Here is a 12,074-nt window from a genome sequence, read left to right as displayed (position 1 = left end):
TTGAGATAAAACAATGAAACTTTCAATACTTTCGTTAATTTGTATACTGGTAAATTTCTGTTGAAAAGTGTTTACTTAAAACCTAAATACGAATGAAAACAGTAGAAAAGATATATAAATTGCATCAAATTAATTTACTGGGATGAAATAGCAACAAAACTAGCTAACACAAAGTCTTTTTATATTAGAAATAGGATAAGCAAGGAGAACTATTTATATGTAACTTCATTACACACAGAAAAACTAGCTGTATTGATTCTATACAATAGCTCTGTGTTGTACGAGCAATTTAAAATTTTTAACAAGCATGATGCTGCTTCAACGGATCATATTTTGGGGTAGTTTTCAAGAGGTATTCGGTATTAATACTACACGGCATGGAAAAACATTTTAGTAACATACTATCAATGTTTTCCTGTATACGTGTCCGAAACAATTATTTTAAAAGAAAAGTGTTTTTCTTATTAAACAGATATGATTGTTATGAGGGGTAATGAAGTGTGTAATATACGGTTTACATGTGGTTACGAGAATCAAAATATAGTCGAAAGCAAAGAGCAACATAGTAGACCTAACAACAACAAATGGCATTCTTGATGTCATGAAACTAAAATTGAATTTTTGATTTGTTATTAATTTTTCTTACAAACGCTTTAAAAATAATAATCTAGCTTGACGCCACATCCACTTTAGTTTGTTAACAGTTCTCCGTATGAAGGAGCAGCAACAGAGTACTATCGATTGTTATATATTTTACGATTCTTAACAGTGGCGATTGTAACATGATAAATATTTTAACGTTTCACTACTACACAGTTGTTGCAGAATAACTTTGGAGTAAAAAAAAACTACCTCAAATAGGCAACAACGTTTTATAGAGGTGATACTACAGGTGAATTAACAACAATATTACTATCCTTGCTTAAATGCATTGATTTTTATTCAATCTTATATATCAAATCAAACTCATTTATTTGTTGACTTAATAAAATATAGTAAAACGAACTGACATTGGATTATCCACCACTTATTCAGATTCTTTTACATTTATTCAGATAATTTTACGTTCTAGTGTATTTATTTTTATTTACTTTTCTGATACTGATATTCTAAAGCATGACGGAAACAAGTGATATGTGATACTACTTAAATAATGAAATACTAGTATTTTAATCTGATTTCATTACCGGATCTAGATATTCACGAAAAGGAATCTCACGAGAAAACCTAACTTTTGTGTGTTTGTGTGTGCGTATGAGATAGAAAGTTAATAAACAAAATTTCCGTTTACTTACCTTCTCTACCTGGATTTGAAGGCTAGGATCACCAGTGGGAGTAAAGCCACACGAATTTGTGTTTCCTGTTGCAACGCTTCTTGTTGCGTTTTTTCGTGAAACAGATAAGCCACCAGTGGCTGGTGTCACTTTATTGTCGCCAGATTTTTTGTTTGCTTTTCTTATATCTTTTAAGTCAGCTTCTGAGAAATTCTGGAAATATTGATTTTAACACTCTTGTTAGATCTAAACAAAAAGTATAATTAATAGGAATTATATAGAACAGCTTCACTTTGGAGACAGTAGCTTTGTTTCTAGTTTTGCCAGTGGAAGGAGGTTACTTGTGTTCTGCAACGTATCATTTTCACATCTTGTGTTACATAGGTACTTTATTATTATAAAATTTATTTAAAACATGGATTTTAAACACGTGTTTTTTTGCAGGTATACATATGAAACGATGAATCTGAAGAAATTGGATATAGTTTTAAATATTCGAATACAATACGTTAAAAAATGGAAACCACTAGTAAACTTCGGCGAGATAATCACTCTAGCTACCTTGTGCATGTAAGAAATTTTAAAAGTATGCTATTCATAAGCACGTTCACACTTTCATGGGATATTAACCATACATAGGCACAGTTGAGGTCACTGTTATCCGTTAGTATATTAACGGATTGATTTCATGAACAAACATTGTCGAGATAATCACTCAAGCTATTTTTGCGAAAAGCAGATTTAAAAATTCCTTTTGTGTATGGAATATAAACTATTGTTAATCACCGTTAAAGCCGTCGTGATCCGTTAAATCGTTAACACATTGTATACATTAGCAAACTGGGGCAATGTAGACACTCAAGAAAGATATTATGAAAATCGGAATTTAAAAAAGAATGCGTCCGTTGAAGGGTTGTCATGCGAAGCAACGGGCGGACGTACCTACTAATAACAATCTTATCAAGTCTCAGTTGGTGATATTAATAAACTTTAAAATATTTTTAAAGGAAATATACCCCACAACGAGACATATGCTAATCGATACACGTCATTGAACTAAACAAAGTTCTGACTATTTATACCAGTACAAGGAAGAATCACAAAAGTGACTATTTAATTTATTTTTGAATGCGAAGCAATCCAACCATGAAAATGTACTTTTTATGTATATGATATCACACTAAAATTTCATATAGTCACTACGGCAGTGCAGATATTTACTCCAGAGGAATGAATTAGTCCGCAAGGAGGACGAATCTGCCATCACTGTTGCAGAAATATTTTATTCATAAGTCAGTTAGCAGCCTGCATTCAGAGTGTCAAACATCTTCGAATGTATTTCTTCAGAAATACAGAAAGATGGTAGTTAACGGGACTAGATCGGGAATTTGTACGGTGGGTGTTGGTTGGAGTCCATCAACGTGAAACATTTTCCTCCCATAGATTGGTATTTAATGCCTGCCACTTGCTTTTTGTCCGTTATATCAATTCGTCGGCTGAAATAAATATTTGAATATATTCTACACAAATCTCTACAATCTCTGGATGAATTTCAGACGGATGGTTCTCTTTCCTACATAACAATAGAAAAACAGTGCACAAAACGACTTTTCTGTCACATTTCAGTAGCTTGCGGGAAACATGGTGACTTAGTGTTTCAGCGATTATCCCTAAAACCTTGGGTCCCTGATGTGATACCCAGCCAAGTAATTTGTTCTCGACAACATCTTTTAGATGGGTTTTCCCTGTATAATACAGTTAGTTCCCACTTTCTCATTCCACAATTTATTCCCTCTTTATCATTCACTTCCCTTAATCAAGTGCCTTCCTTAGCCTAAAGAGCTTAAAACTAAGACGTTAAAATGTAAGATTTCATTTCAATTCATATTACGTACCACGTTTGAATTTGACTAGAGTGAACATAAGCAAAAACATGCTGAGCTATGATGACTGTGAGACGTACTACCCTTTGACTCATCTTACAATATTTTAATTACACACGAAGAAAACATTGGGATATTCAGCTCAAATTACCTTATTTTCTATTCTCAATTCCATCAGTATAAAGCTAGTGCGTAAACATTTATGCTGTATAAGAACAACTTCATCTATTGAAGTGAAAAAGTTGCTGAAGTATATCACCATCAACTTTTTCAGTATGCTGCTAACAGCATAACAGTTCTTAACGGTTAATGAGATATAGACCAAACTTATCAACTCAAAACCAACTACTTTGATTTCTCTATGTTGAAACAAAATACTTTTCAAAGATAAGAGATCAAACGATGGTAACTACCATATGTATCAGTGAATGGTGTGTTTTATGTGTGTATGTTATATCTTGTAATTGAACAATTTGGTACGTGAGAATAAATTTATTTTTTAATATACTTCTCATCATCCAGATATGCATTCTGCGGACATATTACTATACTGTGACGCAGAACCGACTGACACATTTCAAGGTGGAATTTTGCACAATAACATTTTAAATTTTTTTTCTGACCAGAACAAAATGATTTATTTAATAACTATACTTGTTTTGTTACAGTTTCATGGACCTAACGTCCTCTTCATCAGACATTGAGAAAAAACAGATGACAGCAAATCTTATATCTCCCTCAGCTGTTAGTTAGCATTTTCATTTATCATTAGGGATCATTAGGGATAAATGAAAATGCTAACTAACGCCTGAGGAAGATATAAGATTTTCTGTCATCTGTCTTTTCTCAGTGTATGATGAAGAGGACGTTAGGTCCATGAAACTGTAACAAAAATCGTATACTTATTAAATAATTAATTTTGTTCTGGTCAGAAAATTTTTTTTGAATGTTGTTGTGACTATTCAGAACTATGGAGTATATTTAATATTGCACAAGTGTAATAACTTATATTGGTTGGCGTGGAAGGAATCGGAAGAAGAAAAAACGTTGACTTGTATGATCGACTGGGGTGAGGTATTAGAGCCATAATATCTGGTTCCTAACTTTGTAGTTATTACGAAGCTAAATATGTCCATAAGGAAACGTAACTTGGAAGAAACCGTAATGTTCGTCTTTCCAGTTTCTCATGGGTTTGCACTTATTTGAAGCTTCATTTCTGACCTCCAACACATTACAAGTCTCTTGAAACTTCTTCATCCAAGCTAATATGGTGCGAGACGGAACGTTACAATGTCGATCAAAATTAAAATTTCGCACATCTAGAACAGACTTAGTTTCGTAACAACTATGAGCTTTGGTAACATGATATTCTATATTTCAATCCTAAATTGCGATTAATTATATAAGGTGGTGTTTGTTCCTCTTTTCGTAAACACTGTTTTCAACCAATATAAGTTATTTCGCCTGTGCAGTATTGAAGTTTCAAATAATCATCCGGATTGACGCCATCCTGTAGAATTGGGTAATACGTTGGTGGTTATATGATCATTGAGATATAACAATGAAACTTTCAATACTTTCGTTAATTTGTATACTGGTAAATTTCTGTTGAAAAGTGTTTACTTAAAACCTAAATACGAATGAAAACAGTAGAAAAGATATATAAATTGCATCAAATTAATTTACTGGGATGAAATAGCAACAAAACTAGCTAACACAAAGTCTTTTTATATTAGAAATAGGATAAGCAAGGAGAACTATTTATATGTAACTTCATTACACACAGAAAAACTAGCTGTATTGATTCTATACAATAGCTCTGTGCTGTACGAGCAATTTAAAATTTTTAACAAGCATGATGCTGCTTCAACGGATCATATTTTGGGGTAGTTTTAAAGAGGTATTCGGTATTAATACTACACGGCATGGTAAGTCATTTTAGTAACATACTATCAATGTTTTCCTGTATACGTGTCCGAAACAATTATTTTAAGAGAAAAGTGTTTTTCTTATTAAACAGATATGATTGTTATGACGGGTAATGAAATGTGTAATATACGGTTTACATGTGGTTACGAGAATCAAAATATAGTCGAAAGCGAAGAGCAACATAGTAGACCTAACAACAACAAATGGCATTCTTGATGTCATGAAACTAAAATTGAATTTTTGATTTGTTATTAATTTTTCTTACAAACGCTTTAAAAATAATAATCTAGCTTGACGCCACATCCACTTTAGTTTGTTAACAGTTCTCCGTATGAAGGAGCAGCAACAGAGTACTATCGATTGTTATATATTTTACGATTCTTAACAGTGGCGATTGTAACATGATAAATATTTTAACGTTTCACTACTACACAGTTGTTGCAGAATAACTTTGGAGTAAAAAAAAACTACCTCAAATAGGCAACAACGTTTTATAGAGGTGATACTACAGGTGAATTAACAACAATATTACTATCCTTGCTTAAATGCATTGATTTTTATTCAATCTTATATATCAAATCAAACTCATTTATTTGTTGACTTAATAAAATATAGTAAAACGAACTGACATTGGATTATCCACCACTTATTCAGATTCTTTTACATTTATTCAGATAATTTTACGTTCTAGTGTATTTATTTTTATTTACTTTTCTGATACTGATATTCTAAAGCATGACGGAAACAAGTGATATGTGATACTACTTAAATAATGAAATACTAGTATTTTAATCTGATTTCATTACCGGATCTAGATATTCACGAAAAGGAATCTCACGAGAAAACCTAACTTTTGTGTGTTTGTGTGTGCGTATGAGATAGAAAGTTAATAAACAAAATTTCCGTTTACTTACCTTCTCTACCTGGATTTGAAGGCTAGGATCACCAGTGGGAGTAAAGCCACACGAATTTGTGTTTCCTGTTGCAACGCTTCTTGTTGCGTTTTTTCGTGAAACAGATAAGCCACCAGTGGCTGGTGTCACTTTATTGTCGCCAGATTTTTTGTTTGCTTTTCTTATATCTTTTAAGTCAGCTTCTGAGAAATTCTGGAAATATTGATTTTAACACTCTTGTTAGATCTAAACAAAAAGTATAATTAATAGGAATTATATAGAACAGCTTCACTTTGGAGACAGTAGCTTTGTTTCTAGTTTTGCCAGTGGAAGGAGGTTACTTGTGTTCTGCAACGTATCATTTTCACATCTTGTGTTACATAGGTACTTTATTATTATAAAATTTATTTAAAACATGGATTTTAAACACGTGTTTTTTTGCAGGTATACATATGAAACGATGAATCTGAAGAAATTGGATATAGTTTTAAATATTCGAATACAATACGTTAAAAAATGGAAACCACTAGTAAACTTCGGCGAGATAATCACTCTAGCTACCTTGTGCATGTAAGAAATTTTAAAAGTATGCTATTCATAAGCACGTTCACACTTTCATGGGATATTAACCATACATAGGCACAGTTGAGGTCACTGTTATCCGTTAGTATATTAACGGATTGATTTCATGAACAAACATTGTCGAGATAATCACTCAAGCTATTTTTGCGAAAAGCAGATTTAAAAATTCCTTTTGTGTATGGAATATAAACTATTGTTAATCACCGTTAAAGCCGTCGTGATCCGTTAAATCGTTAACACATTGTATACATTAGCAAACTGGGGCAATGTAGACACTCAAGAAAGATATTATGAAAATCGGAATTTAAAAAAGAATGCGTCCGTTGAAGGGTTGTCATGCGAAGCAACGGGCGGACGTACCTACTAATAACAATCTTATCAAGTCTCAGTTGGTGATATTAATAAACTTTAAAATATTTTTAAAGGAAATATACCCCACAACGAGACATATGCTAATCGATACACGTCATTGAACTAAACAAAGTTCTGACTATTTATACCAGTACAAGGAAGAATCACAAAAGTGACTATTTAATTTATTTTTGAATGCGAAGCAATCCAACCATGAAAATGTACTTTTTATGTATATGATATCACACTAAAATTTCATATAGTCACTACGGCAGTGCAGATATTTACTCCAGAGGAATGAATTAGTCCGCAAGGAGGACGAATCTGCCATCACTGTTGCAGAAATATTTTATTCATAAGTCAGTTAGCAGCCTGCATTCAGAATGTCAAACATCTTCGAATGTATTTCTTCAGAAATACAGAAAGATGGTAGTTAACGGGACTAGATCGGGAATTTGTACGGTGGGTGTTGGTTGGAGTCCATCAACGTGAAACATTTTCCTCCCATAGATTGGTATTTAATGCCTGCCACTTGCTTTTTGTCCGTTATATCAATTCGTCGGCTGAAATAAATGTTTGAATATATTCTACACAAATCTCTACAATCTCTGGATGAATTTCAGACGGATGGTTCTCTTTCCTACATAATAATAGAAAAACAGTGCACAAAACGACTTTTCTGTCACATTTCAGTAGCTTGCGGGAAACATGGTGACTTAGTGTTTCAGCGATTATCCCTAAAACCTTGGGTCCCTGATGTGATACCCAGCCAAGTAATTTGTTCTCGACAACATCTTTTAGATGGGTTTTCCCTGTATAATACAGTTAGTTCCCACTTTCTCATTCCACAATTTATTCCCTCTTTATCATTCACTTCCCTTAATCAAGTGCCTTCCTTAGCCTAAAGAGCTTAAAACTAAGACGTTAAAATGTAAGATTTCATTTCAATTCATATTACGTACCACGTTTGAATTTGACTAGAGTGAACATAAGCAAAAACATGCTGAGCTATGATGACTGTGAGACGTACTACCCTTTGACTCATCTTACAATATTTTAATTACACACGAAGAAAACATTGGGATATTCAGCTCAAATTACCTTATTTTCTATTCTCAATTCCATCAGTATAAAGCTAGTGCGTAAACATTTATGCTGTATAAGAACAACTTCATCTATTGAAGTGAAAAAGTTGCTGAAGTATATCACCATCAACTTTTTCAGTATGCTGCTAACAGCATAACAGTTCTTAACGGTTAATGAGATATAGACCAAACTTATCAACTCAAAACCAACTACTTTGATTTCTCTATGTTGAAACAAAATACTTTTCAAAGATAAGAGATCAAACGATGGTAACTACCATATGTATCAGTGAATGGTGTGTTTTATGTGTGTATGTTATATCTTGTAATTGAACAATTTGGTACGTGAGAATAAATTTATTTTTTAATATACTTCTCATCATCCAGATATGCATTCTGCGGACATATTACTATACTGTGACGCAGAACCGACTGACACATTTCAAGGTGGAATTTTGCACAATAACATTTTAAATTTTTTTTCTGACCAGAACAAAATGATTTATTTAATAACTATACTTGTTTTGTTACAGTTTCATGGACCTAACGTCCTCTTCATCAGACACTGAGAAAAAACAGATGACAGCAAATCTTATATCTCCCTCAGCTGTTAGTTAGCATTTTCATTTATCATTAGGGATCATTAGGGATAAATGAAAATGCTAACTAACGCCTGAGGAAGATATAAGATTTTCTGTCATCTGTCTTTTCTCAGTGTATGATGAAGAGGACGTTAGGTCCATGAAACTGTAACAAAAATCGTATACTTATTAAATAATTAATTTTGTTCTGGTCAGAAAATTTTTTTTGAATGTTGTTGTGACTATTCAGAACTATGGAGTATATTTAATATTGCACAAGTGTAATAACTTATATTGGTTGGCGTGGAAGGAATCGGAAGAAGAAAAAACGTTGACTTGTATGATCGACTGGGGTGAGGTATTAGAGCCATAATATCTGGTTCCTAACTTTGTAGTTATTACGAAGCTAAATATGTCCATAAGGAAACGTAACTTGGAAGAAACCGTAATGTTCGTCTTTCCAGTTTCTCATGGGTTTGCACTTATTTGAAGCTTCATTTCTGACCTCCAACACATTACAAGTCTCTTGAAACTTCTTCATCCAAGCTAATATGGTGCGAGACGGAACGTTACAATGTCGATCAAAATTAAAATTTCGCACATCTAGAACAGACTTAGTTTCGTAACAACTATGAGCTTTGGTAACATGATATTCTATATTTCAATCCTAAATTGCGATTAATTATATAAGGTGGTGTTTGTTCCTCTTTTCGTAAACACTGTTTTCAACCAATATAAGTTATTTCGCCTGTGCAGTATTGAAGTTTCAAATAATCATCCGGATTGACGCCATCCTGTAGAATTGGGTAATACGTTGGTGGTTATATGATCATTGAGATATAACAATGAAACTTTCAATACTTTCGTTAATTTGTATACTGGTAAATTTCTGTTGAAAAGTGTTTACTTAAAACCTAAATACGAATGAAAACAGTAGAAAAGATATATAAATTGCATCAAATTAATTTACTGGGATGAAATAGCAACAAAACTAGCTAACACAAAGTCTTTTTATATTAGAAATAGGATAAGCAAGGAGAACTATTTATATGTAACTTCATTACACACAGAAAAACTAGCTGTATTGATTCTATACAATAGCTCTGTGTTGTACGAGCAATTTAAAATTTTTAACAAGCATGATGCTGCTTCAACGGATCATATTTTGGGGTAGTTTTCAAGAGGTATTCGGTATTAATACTACACGGCATGGAAAAACATTTTAGTAACATACTATCAATGTTTTCCTGTATACGTGTCCGAAACAATTATTTTAAAAGAAAAGTGTTTTTCTTATTAAACAGATATGATTGTTATGAGGGGTAATGAAGTGTGTAATATACGGTTTACATGTGGTTACGAGAATCAAAATATAGTCGAAAGCGAAGAGCAACATAGTAGACCTAACAACAACAAATGGCATTCTTGATGTCATGAAACTAAAATTGAATTTTTGATTTGTTATTAATTTTTCTTACAAACGCTTTAAAAATAATAATCTAGCTTGACGCCACATCCACTTTAGTTTGTTAACAGTTCTCCGTATGAAGGAGCAGCAACAGAGTACTATCGATTGTTATATATTTTACGATTCTTAACAGTGGCGATTGTAACATGATAAATATTTTAACGTTTCACTACTACACAGTTGTTGCAGAATAACTTTGGAGTAAAAAATAACTACCTCAAATAGGCAACAACGTTTTATAGAGGTGATACTACAGGTGAATTAACAACAATATTACTATCCTTGCTTAAATGCATTGATTTTTATTCAATCTTATATATCAAATCAAACTCATTTATTTGTTGACTTAATAAAATATAGTAAAACGAACTGACATTGGATTATCCACCACTTATTCAGATTCTTTTACATTTATTCAGATAATTTTACGTTCTAGTGTATTTATTTTTATTTACTTTTCTGATACTGATATTCTAAAGCATGACGGAAACAAGTGATATGTGATACTACTTAAATAATGAAATACTAGTATTTTAATCTGATTTCATTACCGGATCTAGATATTCACGAAAAGGAATCTAACGAGAAAACCTAACTTTTGTGTGTTTGTGTGTGCGTATGAGATAGAAAGTTAATAAACAAAATTTCCGTTTACTTACCTTCTCTACCTGGATTTGAAGGCTAGGATCACCAGTGGGAGTAAAGCCACACGAATTTGTGTTTCCTGTTGCAACGCTTCTTGTTGCGTTTTTTCGTGAAACAGATAAGCCACCAGTGGCTGGTGTCACTTTATTGTCGCCAGATTTTTTGTTTGCTTTTCTTATATCTTTTAAGTCAGCTTCTGAGAAATTCTGGAAATATTGATTTTAACACTCTTGTTAGATCTAAACAAAAAGTATAATTAATAGGAATTATATAGAACAGCTTCACTTTGGAGACAGTAGCTTTGTTTCTAGTTTTGCCAGTGGAAGGAGGTTACTTGTGTTCTGCAACGTATCATTTTCACATCTTGTGTTACATAGGTACTTTATTATTATAAAATTTATTTAAAACATGGATTTTAAACACGTGTTTTTTTGCAGGTATACATATGAAACGATGAATCTGAAGAAATTGGATATAGTTTTAAATATTCGAATACAATACGTTAAAAAATGGAAACCACTAGTAAACTTCGGCGAGATAATCACTCTAGCTACCTTGTGCATGTAAGAAATTTTAAAAGTATGCTATTCATAAGCACGTTCACACTTTCATGGGATATTAACCATACATAGGCACAGTTGAGGTCACTGTTATCCGTTAGTATATTAACGGATTGATTTCATGAACAAACATTGTCGAGATAATCACTCAAGCTATTTTTGCGAAAAGCAGATTTAAAAATTCCTTTTGTGTATGGAATATAAACTATTGTTAATCACCGTTAAAGCCGTCGTGATCCGTTAAATCGTTAACACATTGTATACATTAGCAAACTGGGGCAATGTAGACACTCAAGAAAGATATTATGAAAATCGGAATTTAAAAAAGAATGCGTCCGTTGAAGGGTTGTCATGCGAAGCAACGGGCGGACGTACCTACTAATAACAATCTTATCAAGTCTCAGTTGGTGATATTAATAAACTTTAAAATATTTTTAAAGGAAATATACCCCACAACGAGACATATGCTAATCGATACACGTCATTGAACTAAACAAAGTTCTGACTATTTATACCAGTACAAGGAAGAATCACAAAAGTGACTATTTAATTTATTTTTGAATGCGAAGCAATCCAACCATGAAAATGTACTTTTTATGTATATGATATCACACTAAAAATTCATATAGTCACTACGGCAGTGCAGATATTTACTCCAGAGGAATGAATTAGTCCGCAAGGAGGACGAATCTGCCATCACTGTTGCAGAAATATTTTATTCATAAGTCAGTTAGCAGCCTGCATTCAGAGTGTCAAACATCTTCGAATGTATTTCTTCAGAAATACAGAAAGATGGTAGTTAACGGGACTAGATCGGGAATTT

The 12,074-nt window shown here is 32.6% G+C and overlaps 1 protein-coding gene across 3 annotated transcripts in view; it reads right to left on the bottom strand.

The window, feature by feature from the left end:
* LOC145683953 (uncharacterized) overlaps positions 1–12,074 on the bottom strand; it is a 318,861-nt gene that overhangs the window by 179,166 nt on the left and 127,621 nt on the right. For all 3 annotated transcript variants that reach the window (XM_081755667.1, XM_081755668.1, XM_081755669.1), the window contains exons 6-8: positions 10,706–10,897; positions 6,001–6,192; positions 1,296–1,487 (exon numbers count right to left, since the gene is read on the bottom strand). In XM_081755667.1, the coding sequence (XP_081611793.1) occupies positions 1,296–1,487; positions 6,001–6,192; positions 10,706–10,897 (576 nt within the window). The remainder of the gene's footprint in view (positions 1–1,295; positions 1,488–6,000; positions 6,193–10,705; positions 10,898–12,074) is intronic.

Source organism: Thermobia domestica, chromosome 4 (assembly GCF_964235325.1).
Source record: "Thermobia domestica chromosome 4, izTheDome1.hap1.1, whole genome shotgun sequence".
NCBI classification, from domain to species: Eukaryota; Metazoa; Arthropoda; class Insecta; order Zygentoma; family Lepismatidae; genus Thermobia; species Thermobia domestica.
The sequence above is the reverse complement of the archived record's forward strand: the minus strand, read 5'-3'. Positions and strand labels throughout refer to the sequence as shown.